This window comes from Papilio xuthus, unplaced genomic scaffold, assembly GCF_000836235.2.
Source record: "Papilio xuthus unplaced genomic scaffold, Pxut_1.1 DF825017.1, whole genome shotgun sequence".
NCBI classification, from domain to species: Eukaryota; Metazoa; Arthropoda; class Insecta; order Lepidoptera; family Papilionidae; genus Papilio; species Papilio xuthus.
The window spans coordinates 6,968,351-6,986,752 of record NW_013533632.1 but is presented as its reverse complement, the minus strand read 5'-3'; the positions used below and the strand labels follow the sequence as shown (position 1 = coordinate 6,986,752).

Genomic DNA, 18,402 nt, shown 5'->3' with positions numbered 1-18,402 from the left:
AAACATTAAGCGACAAAATCATTACAATTTTCAAAACATTTAACCTAGGTATTTTTAAAATTGGTATGATTACGATTATATTGAATGAGTCAATTAATTTATATTATGTACTATAACATATAACATTCATTGTCGCCGACATGGATTTTGAGCGATGACATTTAATTGCAATCTTAACTTTATTAAAACACATAAGACAGTCGGATTTTCTCTCAAATATATTTAAAGCTTAATATATTATTTGATGAAATTAGATTTCTCCAACTACACAATTATGTCATAATTATGGAATCTTCGAGAATAAAAAAAAACTTGATAAAATCTGTAAAATTAATATTTGTTTTACAGTTTTATTATGACAAACAAAGATCTTTCGTGGTCAATGTAATATATATTTGAATACACATTACAATCTTTTGGCAGCTGCGCAGTGCGCAACTGCGCACATGCTGCGCAATGCCCTCCCCCTACATCCCTTTACGCCCTACTCCTAACATTAACTTCTGCGCAGTGACTCGTACGATGTTCCGACAAGCAAACATGTTTGAAAAATACAATACATACGATGCCCGAACTAATTCATCGCTCAAAAGCCACGCCGAAAACCTACATTAAATTATATAATAGACACAGACAACTACACAATCGAATATCTATTCTATCGGTTAATTATATAGTTTATAATATTGACTAGCTGTAAATACAGCTATAACTTTATATTGTATAAATAAAAATTTCACAGCCGCACTCAGAATTACTAAGTGGCCTTTTAGTGTAATTATCTTGTGAGAAATTTACACAAAGATAACCTTTTACGACCACTTACAAGTCATATTATAAATGAAGTATTAGCAAAAATTGAGTATAAAGCTTAGTAAAAACAAATTATGTTTGTTCTAAAGACAGACTTAATATTAAGCTGAAAACGTGTAAAAAATATTGAGTATGCATAATAAATCATCTTATTTATACATAAACATAGATCATACAAAATCATATCATTTAGGACAAGACAATTTAATTACAAATGTTTAGTCTGTGTTTCCACTGCGAAATAAAATATATTAATTAACAAATACATTTGTCATGTCAAGAAAAAGGTATTTAAAAATGTATTCTTATTAAAAAATAGAAATAAATGCTTTAGCCAGTATTAATAACATCGATTACATATATTTAAATCAAAATCGCACAGTCACTTCAGTATTTTTTTTATATATTACATTAAATTTAAAATAAACTTATTTATTATAATTGTGATGAGTATTTGATTAAAAATATTCAACAAATCAAAATTCAGTATATCTATATCACCTAATACTACGTTAAAAATTTGAATACAAAACATATTATGTAAATATAAAAACAGAGTTAAAAAAATCAGTCATTCATTAAATATAACGGAATGTTTTCTGCGGAACTTTTCTTGGAAATGTTTAATGCTAAAAAATAAACAACGCTCGCTCATATACAATAAAATTTACAATATACACAAATAACTTAATAGTAAAAACAATAATAATCAAAATAAAGTTATAAAAATAACTTATTTTACAAGAAACTTAAAAACACTAAGACCTTATCTAAATAAAATAATCACATTATTATAAATACACCGTAATGTTAAAAATAATTAGCAAAAACTAAAAAATATGATGCATATTTTATTTATTGGGACATTTTATGCAATTTTGTAAAAAAATCTTTATTATTTAACCCTTTCAAGTATAGCTCGTATTAGAAGAAAATTCACAACAGAACAGGAACGGAGGATTTCTTACTTAAGACCTTGAGGCTTGTAAATATTACCCTTATTATGGGTTTCAACTGAAACACTTAAACAAAATGTACTCTGTGTTACCAAATATGAATTACTTGTGGTTGTCATTTGTATTATTTTAAACATTAAATAACAATATCAAAGTAATACCTTATAGACCAAAAAGTTTATCTGAACCGGTGAGAATAAGACAAACTAAATTATAAGAGCTCAGTAGCGCCCCCAATCAACGTCGTACTGTATGTCATGTTTGTCACCTTTAAGCTATTGTCTATGGTCATGTAGGTTTTACAACAAAACCAGCCGTGACATTAATGTATCACCGGCTCAAATATCCTTGTTTGACTATATTTGAATACTGTGGGGGAAAATTACCTGTGGGTTCCGACTGTTGTGATACTTGTATTGACACATTTACCATCACTTACATTCTCTTTGACTAAACAGACAACAATATGTGCTGTACAAGAGTCGCTACAGTCAACACCAACAGTAACTTAATAAATTATTGATATGCAAGTAACGACTCGAAAAACTAACTCAGACTTGATGATGTACAGCCAGCTGCATAAATATGTATACATTTATAAAGCTTCAGTATACATTCGATTTCAAAAGTCTGTTTACATCCTGTAATCATGGTCAGAAGAAAAAGGACAGATATGTGCAAACATATTTTTGAAATCGAAAGGGTATATATTTTCTGAAACTTTAAAAATGTATATTTATAGAACTGAATGTACATATAACGAACTTAGTGATTTATATGGCAACCTTCACAATAAACCTATGTAATAAATCTCTTTTTTACTAGCTATATTGTATTGACAATAGCATGACTTTTATAAAGTATTGGAAGATTTAAAAAAATTATGTCTTTATGTTCTTACTAATATATAATGATATACGGTTTGGAAAGCATAGAGTAAAGGGACGGTTTTGTCGAAATTATTCGGAAAAACATTATTACAAAGGCAACTAGTCAACTAATTTAGATTCTGCGAGAGATCGATTTTAAACTTAATACTAAATTTTTTACATAAAAATACATAAAAATATTGATTATGGATTATAGTGTAGCAAACTTATCTGGATCGGTAGACAAAAAAGTGTCGTAAGATTAGTAAGAGATCCTTGCAGTCTTGTTATGTTTTATCTATTTTTTCTCACAAAAAAAATTCTGGTAACAGTGCAGCTCTCACCGGGCTAGATAAGTTTGACATACTATATTAATTTGCCACTGGGTTTCACTTCACAAAAAAATTGTAGTTTTCTTACTAAAATTATGTTTTGTTACAACCACATCTTAAAGCACAATATATTGTGTTAAGGAAGATTCTAGAAGGTACATTTTGTATTATTAGTAACTTAATACTTCACGTTTAAAATATATATATAAAAAATAAGAATTATATTTAATAAAAATAAAAATTATATAAAAAATTGCAAATGAGATTTTTTCAAGTGTTATTTTTCTTATTATTCGAAATATAAAATAAAAAATATATTCAAACATTTTTGACAATTTTATTTATATCGTAAAGATCGTAGAACAAAGTCGGTTTTGAAAATAAAAAAAATATTTTGTCATTATTAAAAAAATCAGTTTCATACTGACGGATTTGACGGGCGGTCATAGTAACATGTCTACTCATCAAAGTTTTGTCGAAAATGCATATAATTATTTCATATGACCTGTAAAATTTACCTAACATTTATTAGATTCACTATTATATGTCTATAACGATATTTTCGATACACGAATCGATAAGAATTTGGCTTAAATCTTAATAATAATAATGATTATATCAATACTTATTATCTAAGGTACCTGTTAAGAGTATTATGACTTAAGAGCGAATAAAATCCCATTGGTTTGTGTCTTGATTGTCGCATATGACCATGGTCAATGGTTCCCAAAGGGCAGCCCGCTCAACTCCCAAGCACATACCAACTGCTATGTTATAAATAGGACTTCCAGTCTGAAATAAGATTTAAAAAAAATTGTATCATTTGATTTTTTTGCATGATGTTCACTTATTTTAAAAAAATCTAACAAAACTGCAAAATATTTTTTATGATTTACACATATAAAGACAATAATCTTCACATATTTAAATGGTAATGAATTAAAAAACAACTATTTCATCACAAATAATAGTAATATGAGGTATAAATTTTTTGCTTTTTCATCTTTTTTAATAACGCAACTAAAACTCTAAGTAAATATTTGTTCATAAGTATCTGTAAAATATCAAATGAAGTAATTTAATTCATTTAAAAAATTAATACCTACTGGAGTAAAAAAAAAAATTGTATTTCAAATTCAATCATTAGATTGCGTGGTTGCATAAAATTGCGTCTTTATTGAATACAGGTGACGAGAGATTCGAAATGTCCCAATGTTTTAAAGAAACTTACATCATCCTTATGCTGCCATTCCTGAGTACCACCGAGCTCGTGACATTTACCCAGTATCGGGGCCATAGTATTAACAGCGTCCAAGCAGAGAGTGCCACTAAGTACCAACTCATGACGAACTGTTTCATACCATATCTGTAAGACAAAAAGTATAGTTACAGTTTGTTTACATTAAACAAACACGTGTTCAAAGATGAACTATAAATACATACAAGTACAACCCAAGACACAAGTATACAGCTTAAGAGTTGGTGAGTTTTCATATTCAAAGTTGCCGATGTAATTTTTAAGTTATGATAATTTAACAAATGCAGAAATTTTGTATGTAATTCTATGTATTCATAGCTTGGATATAAGTATAATTATTCTTAACTTACCTGGTGTATACCCCTCATGCACTTAGCAAGCACCAATCGGCTGCCCTTAGTCTTGATGTCTTTAGCACTTTGGACACATAAGGTCGATCCTTTAAGACGAATTTGGAAGGAATCCGTGTAGTTTCGCTTCCTAAAAACAAAGTAAATATTCTAATTATATAGTATTTTAGTAATTTGATGTATCTAACAACTTCACTGAAATAAAATTATCTTTCTGCTGTCTAAACACATAACCAGAAACAAAGTCATTCCCCTTTGAATATCTTTTAAAAAATCAGTACATTATAGGTGTTTCGGTATTGAAAAAGTTGACAGTTTGAAATCATAAAATATTTATTTTTAAAAAATAACCTAGAATGCCACGGCTGGAATCGATTCTTCTCAGGATCATTTAGAGAAGCCATACGTTTCCTAAGAATAGATTCTTCACCCGTGTCTAATTCAGGGTAGATATTCTCCAGATACCATCTGAATGTCTTACACTTCAGACGTTTCCTCAAAGCTTGCCTCTCCGATATATCCCCAATATCAACATTAGCTGCCGATGGGTTAATCTCAATCACTTTTTTCTGGAAAACAATATAAGTATAGATTTATTAACTAGAGTTACTATCCAAAATTTACAATGTTTATTTTGGTAGATAAACCATAAAGACTAACTGAGAACATATATAGGATAGGTTCTATCACAATCACAGAAATACAATAAAGGAAGAAGTAAATAACCATATACAACAAATGGTAAAGGAAAGACTTATCAGAAATTTGAAAAGAATGGACAATGCAGAAAACATAAGATATGAAAATATTAATCACGTGATAAAAAACTAACATATAAACCATGAGAACTAAAAAAAATAAACTTCTTTAAAATAAACCTATCCACACTTACCACAAACTCATCCATCCATACACGGGCCATGCGCATTGAGTTACGCACCATAAAATCTTCTTTCTCACTCATACCATAAGGTCTTCGTTTACGGAACACGTGGCCAACTCGACTACAAGGTATCAGCTCCAAAGTACCACCGCACATCCAAATCTGAAAGTAATTAAAGGCAAAGGTGATGAATGTCTTAGTCGTGGGATTTAGACCTACCGATATGCAGTGATTATACAGTTTAAAATATATTGATTTGTTCTTTAAATTACATTAACATTCAGAAAACAGCATTAATATACATACCCTAAAAGATATCTCCAAATTCTCGCCACCCCACACATTCATACCAGCGTCGTATGTGCCAATATAGATAAAGTATTCACGATAAATTGCAAACAGACCACCTGCCATGGTGGGAGATTTGATTGGCTTCACAAAATCTTCAAGGTCTGTAAACAAATAAAATCGATTAATAAAATTTAGATTAATTCCTTTCATTTGTTTGGTAAAGATACTCCAATACTGAAATATTGACAAAAATAAACTAATATCTTAAGACAAAGAAAGAAATTCGGGAATTCATTTAGATAATACTTTACCCCTACTCAAGTATGACATCATCAGTGTGGTATAAATAATTTAATGAATAGCTTACTTTTCAAAGTTCCTCTGGGTAAATTATCCCATTTAAAATGCAGTCCCCAGTTAAAACCACCTCTCACTAAAGGACTAGAAGTATATTCGAATGTGTCAGCATTGATGACATCTATTATGGGAGCTACGGCCCGATGTGAAAACCGCACATTGACACCATCTACACCTTCCGCCAGACGTGACAACATCGGCGGCAGCCAATTCACATTGACCTCTATGTGAGAATCGAGGAACACCAATACCTGAGAAAAACAACATTTCAGTCACATAGTATAACCAAATTATGTCCAAAATATGCATGATTGTTTTGATAGCATTCAAAGAAATTGACATACAAACATGTGAGTTAACACAAGACTGCCTTTACTATCTAAGGGAAGAAAAAGTTTAATGTATTCCAAATTCTAATATTTACCTCGCCTACAGCATTATCAGCTCCATACAACCTCGCCCGGATTAAACCTTCTCTCTTACTTGTCCTCAATAGCCGTATGTTAATACCAGTTCTAGCCCTTGAAATTTTCTGTGCAGGCTTTTTATCAATGTTGTTACTATTGTCATCATTTATGTAGTCCACTAACCACTTCTCAACTTGAATTTTATTCGTATCCAACATTTCCTCTTCCTTTCTCATCATACTGTTAAGATCATTTACAGCATTCATAACACTTTCATGTAATCCATCCAAATCACTGTAGTCATCTACTAAAATTATCTCCTTCAAATCCTTTGCATCTGTGCGGTCCAATATTGAATGAATAGATCTCATTAGGGTTTCAAAATGTTCATTATAAAAGCAGATAATTATTGAAGTCTTAGGCAATTTCCTCCTGTAGTGTTTATTCCGGCACCTGTGTTATAACATTACATATTTTAAACATATTATTATTATGAAATAGATGTGCAACTTACACAATAATAACATTATGGATATAGCTTTTAGGTGTGATTTTTACTATACATACATTTTGTCCCTGGTGTCAGGAATAGTCCTGTGATTACCAATCCTCTGAGAGATGAGTGCATTAAAAGCATGCAAATTGTAACCCTGTTCCCTAATTCGCAAATCTTCAGCATTTCTAATGAGTCCAAACTGATTTTCTGTAAAATATATTTAAAACATTGACATGAGTTAAAAATATGGAGGTAAATTTTCAAAGTATGAATTAGTATTAGTTTCATGCATTTATTGAAGCAAAAATAGCAACTTTTAACAATTATAGTCTATAGCAAAATCCAATTTGAAATTAATACAATGATAAATAAAATTAAATGAATAACCGCTAATCTATATAACTTTCTAACTACAAATAAAATTACTGCTAAAATTACTCACATGATGCATTTATTATGTAAACTTACTTGCTTTGAATACTAAATATCTAATTCTACAATTAGTTCTTGCTATCTAAATCTGCTCTAAACCAGTTCAAAAGTTCAGCTCACATAAAATTGAATCATTGAGCTGTGGTTCAACAGTAAAATTAGCAGCTCACCGCTCATCATGATGTACTTATGTATACAAGTGAATGAGCTGCGAGTTCCCTGGTGATTAGCAATTTGCACCTTGAAACGCTTGAAACTCTCATCATCAACCGGCCCCTATCCCTACAGAGGGTTGCCACAGTATGTACTGCTCCTCCACATCCTACATCTCTATCAGCCGTCATATCTAAATCATGTCATCTCTAAAGTAAAAGCCGTTGTCTCTTTCACACAATACCATCCATGCTGCCTTCTGTATTCTTCTACCTTTAACTCTTCTGTAGCCATCCACATTCAAAATCATTACTTTTTTGCTTATATCAACTTCATCCCTTCGAATAATGTGTCCAAAACACACAAACCTTTTGCTCCACAATTACTCAATCACAGGTGGTTCTTTAAAACTCCCTGTCATATACACATTCTTAAGTTTATTCTTTCTCATTACAACACACAACCATCTTAGCAAACACATTTCAGCTACATGCAATCTTCTTTCATCTGAAATGCAACAACTCTATCAGGTATAAATTGAGCTGCGAGACAGTTTACTCATCTATTTCACACATGTGAGGTGTGAGCTGATCTGCAGGTCATCAATTTTAGTTGAGTTCCCCATGTCTAATTATTTCACAATACACAATGTACAAATATACAAAAATAAAGGTAATAAACATATTCTGGGTTATCTACATAAATCAAAATCTTCTTCATCAACTAATTTAAAATGAATTGATAAATATTCCAAATTATTTTTAAGTTTATAAAAAAAAACTCAATACCACCACTAAGACTTAAAAGAAACTGAAAAAATCCGTAAATTTTGGTCTAACTGTACTTAGGTTTGATAATATAATTGAGAGAGGTAAGTTATTTACATCAAATAACCCAATATGTTTTTTTTAAGATGATAGCCCTTCTCACCTAAGCTTTTGTCAGGTTTAGCAGCCATCTTGATTCCCAGTTGTTTAGAAAATCTTTCTTTTTGCATACGTTTTTTTTTGTAATCTGAGTTGTTCTTTTGATATTTCCACATCTTACCCATGTATTTATTATTGGCTATAGGGCTATCATATAGCATATTTTTCCCTTCTAACTCTGCAATTGACTTATCATTGTTTTTAATTCGGTCCTTTTCTGCTGAATTAACTAAGTGATAATGCATTTTATTTTCCTGATCAATCTTAATAGAATCGCCTAAAATAAATCACATAATAAACCATTTACAACTTTAAAAAAAAAAGTGAACTTAAAAATAGAAAGCGCGTAATGGTGCGTTTAAATTTTTGATTAAAGCAAATAAAAGCGAAATTAATAAAAGAACATCGATTTCTATTGAACACTCAACTATATTTTATACCGTTACATTCTGTTAGATGTAAAAGGAACTCACTTACCACTTAAATTCAACAACCAGTATAAATACAAAGAGATGGTCCAAGTTATTGAAGCAAATAATATACCCCATAAGAAAGAATTATTAAGTCTCGCCATTTTAAGCTCTTTAAAACGAATCGAATAAAATGCAATTATATGAAATTTTGGCACTTATGTTGATTATAAAATTTACTATCGACAAAGAAAATAATAAGAAGAAAAATTAACATCCTAGTATTTTAATATTTCAGATATTTCCTAATATTTCCGACGTTTATATTCCTCCTTCTGCCATTTTAGTAGCAGGTAAATCGACTTATAGTGTTGCCCACAGGTTGCCCACCACCCATCAAAGAGTATAGAGTATAAAAGATGCCCACAGGAAGCAGGAATTGCCAGAGTAATCAGTCATCGAATCTAGGCTGCAGATATTCAATAATGTATACCTAACCTACACTGGAATGTTTTGCCACCAATAACCGTTCCTGTCGAGTACCTGGGATGGTGGAGCACTTTCAATATGAAAATTGGTCCATTTCAGTACAACCTGATTCATCTGATTTATGTTGAATAATGATAATGAATAACAATCCGATTCATTTCAGTGTTGACAGAACCATTGTACATGAACTTTACAAAATTACTTGTTTGTTTGGGATGTTAAGACGATCTTACTTATTTATATATGTAGTTTATACGTTTTATGACGATATAATTATTAAAGTTTTCTAATAATTTTTGTGTGTATTAAAGTTGTTTGTCTATATTCCAGAATTAATTATAAAAAAGCTTGATTTTTATTCGTTTTTATTTATTTATTTGCATTTATAACTGAAGACCAAATAATAGTAGCGCCTCTCTCACCGGTTCAGATATCGTTGTTTGACTATTCGTTGATTTCTAAGACCAAAAGCCTTGTATCAGAAATTTCGTTATCTCTGTTTTTACAAAGATAATGATAGCGATGACGATATCGATATGTTTTAAACATGTCTCAAAAACCAACGATGAATCACTCGCTTACATGATCGATGACGGCGAATTGCGTCTTTAGTTCTCTGTGGTTAGTTTCTAGAGCAGTGGTTCCCAAGCTTATTTTGTCTACTGCCCACTTTGAGAATAAATATTTTTTTAGCGCCCCCATATTTTCACATCAAGTTGGTGGACCAAGCCAAGACCCAGAGCTAGAAGAAGAAGAAGAATATTTTCACATATTTAAAAACCACTATAACTTCAAATTAAATGAATTAATTATTGTGACCTATATATGTATATTAACGGAGAATTCTAAACGAAACTTTTACTTTAACCCACAACTTGAGACCTGCAGCGCCCACAAGGGGGCGTTGTCGCCCACTTTGAGAAACACTGTTCTAGAGTATTCGTCGTACTACGTAGTATGTGGTACGTACTGGTACGTACTAACTATGCGTTCTCTTTGGTTAGTTCAAAATTCACACATTTTGCGACTGCCTCTAGCACCGCCGGCGCCAAAGTAAGATTGTTCTCGAACTTTAGTTTTCAATTTAAAAATTTTCAAAACCCGAGCAGGTAATAGCAGCAAGTACAGGTGAGGTGTTTCATTTTTCACTAAATTTGTTTTTAAGTTGATAATAATTTCCGTTTTATTAAAATGTATATTACATATGAAACTAAAGAATGAACAAAAAATGTAATGTAAATGATCGCCTGATTATTAATATTAACGATTTAAATTGAGTATTGTGATGAGTGTTATTCTTTCATATTTTCAATTTCTTTAGTTGTAATTCTCCTAAAAATTGTTAGAAGATTCTTCTATAATGTTATTCAACTTTTTCGCATAGGCAGTCTAAATTTCTCTGTCTAAATTTTCACCAATTATATCTTAAATTTTACCTACGTTGAAAGCCGGCAGAACTTCAAAAGATAAAGTGCCTAGATCTTTTTCCTCTTTTAATGCGATGCGGAGTTCCGGCATTAATTCACTTTTGTCGCCATTGAATCTAGGCCCCATTCTTCTAGTACATTCGTTGGCACTGCGCATATTCCACTTTTAATGCCATTTTTTTTCGAATTGGACAAATTGTTTCATTTTAAATAATGATGTAATTGTTTTATCACTAAAGAATTTTTTTTATTATTAATATTGTGCAATGTTGTACATTTTTAATACTATAACAAATTACTTATAATAAAGATATATTACATTAATATGTATTATCAATTTATGAACAAAAAAAAGACAAGTGATTAGATCGTTTTTGGGGTTTATTTTTATATCTTTTATTGTTGTATGTTTATTTGATAATTCATGTATTACTGTCTTATATTAATTAATTTTTATTTAATTTTGAATTTCCATCTATTAATTTTACCCATTTAATATCTTTTAGTCTTACTACCATTATAAATGTGAATGTTTGGATTTATGGATGTAAAGATGGATGGATGTTTGTTAGATGATATCTCCAGAACAGCTACATGGATCTTTCTGAAATTTGGCATAGATGTAAAACAACCACCATGGCGGCCTAACTTTTGATAATTGGCAAAGAAATATAAAAATATAATTTTTTTCTCTCAATTTAATAAGTAAAATGTCAAAGATCAACACTTATCACATTATTTATATAAGATTCTGCAATGGGTAATATAATACATTGCTTGATTAATACTTTTTACATAACTGGTAGTACTAGTAAAGGAATGTGCTTATGATTTGTATGATGAATGATGATGAATATCAAAGCTCTTTCCAGGTGAACTGGTAAGGTAAAATTATCAACAAACTATGTTTTTTACAGAATGCATAACTTAATGAACCATTTAAACGACTATGAGTATCTGCGGAGGAAAAGACCAAATGGTATTTGGGAACGGCGCTACATAAGGAATGTAATTTTTCAAATGTTACGAAAGCTAAGGCCATATAATACAGTGTGAGTATTATTCATGTATGCATTCATGGTTATTTACCAAAATTACTCCACATTTGAACATTTTTGATGCCTTATGTGCATAATAAGTATGTATATAAACAGATTGTTTATATTTCTTATATTTTGTGAGATAAGGGTGGAAACAAACAAGAGGTTGCTTAATGTGCTTAATGTTAACTATAATATTTATTATTAATCTCAAACTTCAACAGCAGATTGATTGTCAGTTGGCATAAAAGTTGTATTTACAATACTGTATTGCACATGATTTTTAAATGTGTATAAAATATACTTATTGATAAAGCTGTACCTGTAGAAAAGAAGTATTGGATGTTGAATGAACCTGCGAATAAAATGATTTTTCTGATTTTTTCATACTCACCATAGCAACATAGTACGAGCAAGCAGCCACTTTGTAATTTTTGTATAAAATAGCGCAGCCACTGCTCCCCGTAGACATGAACAATAAGATGAAAAGACTTCATAATTGTTTTTAATTACTTTACGTATTTGAAATGTAGCTAATTTTTTGTTTTTTTAATTTTAGGCCTCAAGAATTAGACTTGATGGTAAGATACATTGTGCACATTTCTTTGATTGAAACAAACTGGCTGACTGTAGCCAGCATTCTGATGGACGCTATGCCCACTTGTCCTTACACAAAAGTAGTGATTGCACTTATTATACGCAACATACCGAGTCCCAATGCGTACACAGTTAGCACGGTATGATATTATATCTATTAACATATTATATATTATTAGGTTGAACAAAAATTTAAAATGTAATGGTTTCAGCTGCTGAATGACAGATTCCATCTGTCTCAACGCCGCGCGGTGGCGGCCAGCATCCCCGTTAGAGTTGAGAAGAATATCTGCATTGTGCTCAACTGCTTAGCGGAGAAATTAGTTGGCACAAACAGTACAGTAATATTCACGGACAATGTGTGCAGCTACTTATGCCACATTTTTGTAAGTACTAAATTATGTTTTTACAAACTACAATATAATAAGAAAATAATATATTTTATACTTAATGCAGTACATAGCTGCCACATAAACGGCCGCTTATATCATACAATACTATGATCATGCAGAATATATGGGTTACTTTTTCGGTTTCTCTCCGCCAATAAATGTGCAATATTAGAATATTAATATAATTATGTTAATGAATTTCTTTTATAGATAAACAGCAGATATCACAATGACCTGGAGCTACAGATGAGGGCTCTACTGGCTCTTGAAAAATTCTCTGTCATTAGAGAGAACAAGACGATGATAGTGCAAAGACTGGAACTGCTGAACAGTAATCATTTATCAGGTTTGGAGAAGTACTTAACGAATATCGCTGGGGAAGAAATTCGCCGTGAGGTTGGATATTGCGCCAGATGGGCATTGGATAATATCTGTAAGTACTTAATCTTACTTTTATGTTGAGAAATACTTTTATTTCAATATGAGAGTTTTATGATATTTAGTGATAAATAAGGTTGGCTTTTTATTTATGTTTATATCTGTTATAATCATTCCATTTAAACTTAACTTGTGTTGAGAGATGGTTCTCTGCATCACCGCTGCACTGAAGAGGACTCAACCATTTACCATATAATGTATTCTATACATAAATTAAATGTTAATGTTTTATTTACAGTTCCAAAACCAGGCAGACAATTATCCTACGATACTGTAGACCTATCAGCAGTAAATTGCATGTTTAAAAATGAAAGTGGAAATATTTATATTAAGTACTCGCCTGATCTCATGGAAATTCGAAATGATACCATTTGTCCTCAAACACTTCACGGGACCTCTGAGGTGGATGGAGGTTTATGGTTTTACGAGGTCAAGCTGATCACCGACGGCTCCATAACAGTTGGTTGGGGAAGTACCGGCGCTAACACGGTTACTATGACTTTTATATTTTCTTTGAAGTAAAAATAATATCAAATAAATATGTTATCATTGGTTTCTGAGACCAAAAATAATGTATAATCTTATTGTTACCAATGTTTTGTCAAAGATAATGAGAGAATACAGAGATTTTGGTCTAAGGAACCAATGATAATTGCATGCAAAATGGTTTATTGAACATCTTATTTTAATTTTTTTAAATTTAGGGCCCAAATCTTTTTCTTAGCATAGGAGTCGGGCATTTGGGACAGCTGATTGCGTGAGGTCAGTAAGCAGGAGGTAGGTTTGTGTACTGGTCAACTAGACATTACAATTGCTACATTAAATCTATTTTATGACTAGCTGTCGCCGGCGACTTCGTCTGCACGATATATTTTTTCATGAAAAAAATTTGTAGCCTGTGTTTTCTTTCAGGCTATGTTCTACATTTATGCCAAATTTCAACGAGATATCTTCTAACAAACATCCATCCATTCATCTATCCATACATTCTTATTTATAATGTTATTAAAATATAAATACTATGTCGTTTTTGACTTGTATTTTTTGTTATCATTTCACAGGAAATATCAGTTGGAGATGAAGAACGTTCATTGGGATACGAAGGCAACAAGATGACATTTTGGTATCATGGTAAAGCCTATGGCATTTCCCTGACAAGGTGGAGGGCGGATGATGTTTTAGGATGCCTCCTCGATAGTTCAGAAAAGACGATCTCCTTCTTTCTGCATGGCGCAGAGTCTTCAATAACTTGCTTTGACTTCTTTTCTCCCTCGAAGTGAGTTTTTCTTGTGAATAAGTTTTTTTATTTAATATTTTCGTACATTTTCTTTAAGTTTAAAGACACAACAGCTACAGTAATTTAAACGATGCCATACATTTTGATATATTTATTTCAGCACACCGAAGAAATACTTCCCGGCCATTACAATGACGGCCTTCCAACAGTGCGAGGTAAACTTCGGGCAGGTGCGGTTCCGCAGCGCGCCGGTGGGTTCTCGCTTCGACGCCCTCAACACTGTCGGTCACCTGACGCCTCAGCAGAGGATGGTAATATGCGTATTGATTGAGGTGGTGTGAGGTGTACTGTGTATATTAACACGAGGTGGTGCGACAGATCTACGGGATGCCGAGGCACGCGATGCAGCAGCAGCAGGCGACGTACAACGCGAGCGAGGACGCGTGCGACATCTGCTGCGACCTCGTCGCTGACGTCACGCTGCACCCCTGCGGTCATCGGTGAGTCCTCCCCACCATTCTTTTACCTTCACCGCTTCACCTTCACCACTTCATTTACAATCATATTTTTACAGAAGAACTCTCTAAATATGACGTGTATTTTTATTTGAGACTTATTTAACACGTTCATTGCTACCGAGATGGCTACCAGACTGCTACTACTACGCTTCAGTACATAAATAAAAATCTTGTGGCATTGAATGTAGGTGGGACAGCAATTAAAATGTTTAATCTTGTATCTAACAATGTTATAAGTTACTGCAACGACAAAAGTATTAATTTAAAGTTTGTTGATAGCAACATCAAAATATATCTCACAAGTATTTAGAGGTGGTCGAAGACATTGTATAACCTTCCAGCGTGTCACTCGCGACTACGTCTGCGCAGGATAAAAAAAAACTTAATTTGTAGCCTGTGTTCTTCTAGACTCTTCTTAATGAGATTTGTGCAGCAGTTCAGGAGATATCTTCTAAGAAACATCCATCCATGCAAATATTCGCATTTATAATATTAGTAAGATTATAGATGAGATATTATTGTGTACAGAATAAACGTGACGATTTCGCAGAATCTATATAATTATTGTTTTGATTACTTTCAGTACACTTTGTCATGCCTGCTCGATGAAAATCTTGGTGTGCCCTGTGTGTAGAGCTGATATCGCGGAACGACGTTAAATTTATTTGTTTTTACTTAACTTCGATATATTTATGGTCTGATAAGGGAAAATTGTGATTTATTTTGATGAATACTTGTCACAACGTAAGAAAAACATAAACAATCCGCTACAAAATGCATTGATTACGGCTGGGTCGAGATATATTGTTATATATATTATATTTATATACACATATGTATATTCAAATGTGCGAGATGTCAGCAACAATAACATTTGATAATAACAAGTAAGGGCCGTCAAGTGGAAGCAATTTCGTGTTTTAACCGATAAACGTGAGAACCCGAGGTCTAATTTAAGTCCCCTTTCACTTCCCACCCTTTTCTTATAAGGATGGGAAGGAGGGGATTTAACGGAAGTGGGGACGCATAGGGGAAATATCCACTGTCTGTGCGTCCCCCCTATTCGTCGATTAAAGGTAGAAAACGCATTTGCAATCACGGACTTGTATGAACATCGGTCGCTTCGCTATTTCGGCGAATTTAGGTGGTCGCTAGATCCTTTTCCACATTATTATGCAAAACAAATATATAAAGCTCGCTACCACGGATAAGATATAGTATTTTATATTAAAATTTTAAATTAGTATTTATCGGAGGGAGATGAGTTAAGTTGGCTACTCTTTGAATGTTGATCACAGAATATGAATTGTTTACATTTTAGTTATTGCTAAAATTATTAGTCATTTTATTTCATTGTTCTGGTACTTAGAAAATGTACTTATTTTTATAAAGACATAAGAATTGTTAACCCTTAAATGGACGATTTTTTTTTACGTTTTAAAAAATATATTTGTGTAATAGACATGTATTACTGTCTATGAAAAATGAGTAAAAAAATCTAGACATGAAGTACAAAATTCGTTCAGAAATAAGAACTAGTTGTCAAAATTAACAAAAAAATAAAATAAAGATAATTTTATCTGTGATGTTTAGTATGTTGTTTAAAAACAACATTGTCCATTTAAGGGTTAATTTAGGTTACGTAGCTAGCGCCTCGAACGGGATCGACATTTATATTAATTCATCACAAACTGCGAAGATACGATAAACATATATTAAGCTTTAGTCACGTCCGCATATCCTGAGTTGAACCGATAAGGTAAGATATATTTAACAACTTAATATATTATGTTACGATAATTATTCATATCGCTCTCTATATTACCATACAAAATATATTATCTTCGTCTTGTGTAAACCATTACACCATTATTATAAGATATATATATATATTTGTAAGATATATATCTTGTATCTTATCCGTGTGTAGCGGCCCTTAGACTAGTGGTAGCAAAAGCCCATTGAATAAACGTGATGTGTTAACCAGAGTTATAACTATGTTAGGGTATGTTATGTTTGAAGTACAGATTTGCTAATAAGTGCCATACAAAAGAACTTTCTTGTTACATATTTACACAGATAATACAATTTATTATATTTAATGTTAAAGTTAAATCATAAGGATATTTCAAATTAGGTTTTTGTGGCGGTACGTAGCCTTAAAGGATATTTTGACCACATCGAAATTCATAATTGTAAAATGTTTAATCAAGCAATCTCACTCATAGAGTTCCACATACAAAAATATATTTACGACTCTCTTTTATAGTTTTCTCGTCTATCTTCGAATGTATAAATAAGTACAACATTTTTACAAAATTATATATTCTTGTTAAAAAAGTGATTTTTATAAAATCGATTTATTTAATTAATATACATATAAAATATATTCATGTAAACAAAGTGCTGCTCATAAAAGCGATGTTATTTTTTATTTACTTGTTTTATAAATGTATTTCATACATATAAAACAAATTGTTATATTCATATAATACAGTAAGTTTTCATTGTGTAAATGATTGATGCTTTTTGAAAATTACGAATCGAATCTTCAATAATCCCATATACATTTATTTATCATATTTAATATAGTACATTTTATATAAAAAAAATAAAAAAAAATATAAAAAAAATAAAAAAAAAATAATAAAAAAAAATAATCTTCTTTAAATATTTTTATGGTATCTATTTTGTGTTTTTAATTTTTTTTTTGTTTATTTTTTTGGGTATAGTTTTAGTTTTTACTTCGAATAAATTAGTTTAGGTATATTTGGCTTTTATTTAAATTCTTTCCTAGAAAATCGTCATAATTATGTTCCTAAAAACTTGTATAAAAAACTAGTATATGGGTTCTTACAGACAGTGATCTACATCTTTACCTAATCCAGATCCATGTAGCATGAAATACGTTCTAGCAAACATCCAACCAGATTTTCTACAATATTTCTTTTAACTCTTACGACGCAGTATCTCCTTTCTGGGTCTCTGTCGATTAAAGGAACGCATCTGATACGTAAATAATTATGTTTATGTGCAACGATTACTTCTCTATTATGGCGATTTCACTGTTGGCGTAAACTGTAGTTTGTCTATGGCTTTGATATGAATACATTCACGATTTTTTAAAATTGTTTTTATACATGCAGTAACTTCTTATAATCGATAAAGTTGAAGCTGACAGAGGTTAGGACAAAAAAAAATCTAAGATGCCTTATGTAATTAAACTTTTCTTTCTGGTCGCTACCCACGATGAGTTTTGTTATATTTGTCTATAAGCCCCGTCTACTTCACAGCTTAGTGGTCGCATTTTGGTGACGTCAGGTGGCTGTTT

At 31.4% G+C, this 18,402-nt stretch overlaps 2 protein-coding genes across 3 annotated transcripts; one reads left to right on the top strand and one right to left on the bottom strand.

The window, feature by feature from the left end:
- Positions 1-3,255: 3,255 nt before the first annotated feature.
- On the bottom strand, positions 3,256-9,508 carry LOC106126437 (Polypeptide N-Acetylgalactosaminyltransferase 1). 2 transcript variants are annotated; one of them, XM_013324108.1, is made up of 11 exons: positions 9,001-9,508; positions 8,528-8,800; positions 7,084-7,219; positions 6,534-6,969; positions 6,120-6,360; positions 5,768-5,913; positions 5,471-5,623; positions 4,930-5,147; positions 4,579-4,708; positions 4,202-4,336; positions 3,256-3,762 (listed from the first exon to the last, which is right to left on the bottom strand). In XM_013324108.1, exons 1-11 carry the CDS (start codon positions 9,095-9,097, stop codon positions 3,631-3,633), a joined length of 2,097 nt encoding a protein of 698 aa, XP_013179562.1. In that variant the 5' UTR covers positions 9,098-9,508; the 3' UTR covers positions 3,256-3,630. The 2 variants fall into 2 exon arrangements, with proteins under 2 accessions (XP_013179562.1, XP_013179563.1); XM_013324109.1 differs by lacking the exon at positions 8,528-8,800 and having other exon boundaries at positions 9,001-9,507.
- Positions 9,509-10,400: 892 nt separating this feature from the next.
- LOC106126441 (RING finger and SPRY domain-containing protein 1-like) lies at positions 10,401-16,443 on the top strand. The gene is made up of 10 exons (XM_013324118.1): positions 10,401-10,550; positions 11,767-11,901; positions 12,449-12,626; positions 12,699-12,872; positions 13,089-13,311; positions 13,555-13,805; positions 14,378-14,592; positions 14,714-14,864; positions 14,932-15,053; positions 15,655-16,443. Exons 2-10 carry the CDS (start codon positions 11,768-11,770, stop codon positions 15,728-15,730), a joined length of 1,524 nt encoding a protein of 507 aa, XP_013179572.1. The 5' UTR covers positions 10,401-10,550; position 11,767; the 3' UTR covers positions 15,731-16,443.
- The last annotated feature ends 1,959 nt before the right edge of the window (positions 16,444-18,402 follow it).

Bases quoted from the DNA above. Each gene is read 5' to 3' on its own strand.
- LOC106126441 (XM_013324118.1), top strand. From the start codon at position 11,768: ATGCATAACTTAATGAACCATTTAAACGACTATGAGTATCTGCGGAGG. The intron at 11,902-12,448 runs GTGAGTATTATT...TTTTAATTTTAG, and splicing joins CTAAGGCCATATAATACAGT to GCCTCAAGAATTAGACTTGA. The intron at 14,593-14,713 runs GTGAGTTTTTCT...TATTTATTTCAG, and splicing joins GACTTCTTTTCTCCCTCGAA to CACACCGAAGAAATACTTCC.
- LOC106126437 (XM_013324108.1), bottom strand. From the start codon at position 9,097: ATGGCGAGACTTAATAATTCTTTCTTATGGGGTATATTATTTGCTTCA. The intron at 7,220-8,527 runs GTGAGAAGGGCT...TATATTTTACAG, and splicing joins TAAACCTGACAAAAGCTTAG to AAAATCAGTTTGGACTCATT. The intron at 3,763-4,201 runs GTAAGTTTCTTT...ATCTTATTTCAG, and splicing joins AATGGCAGCATAAGGATGAT to ACTGGAAGTCCTATTTATAA.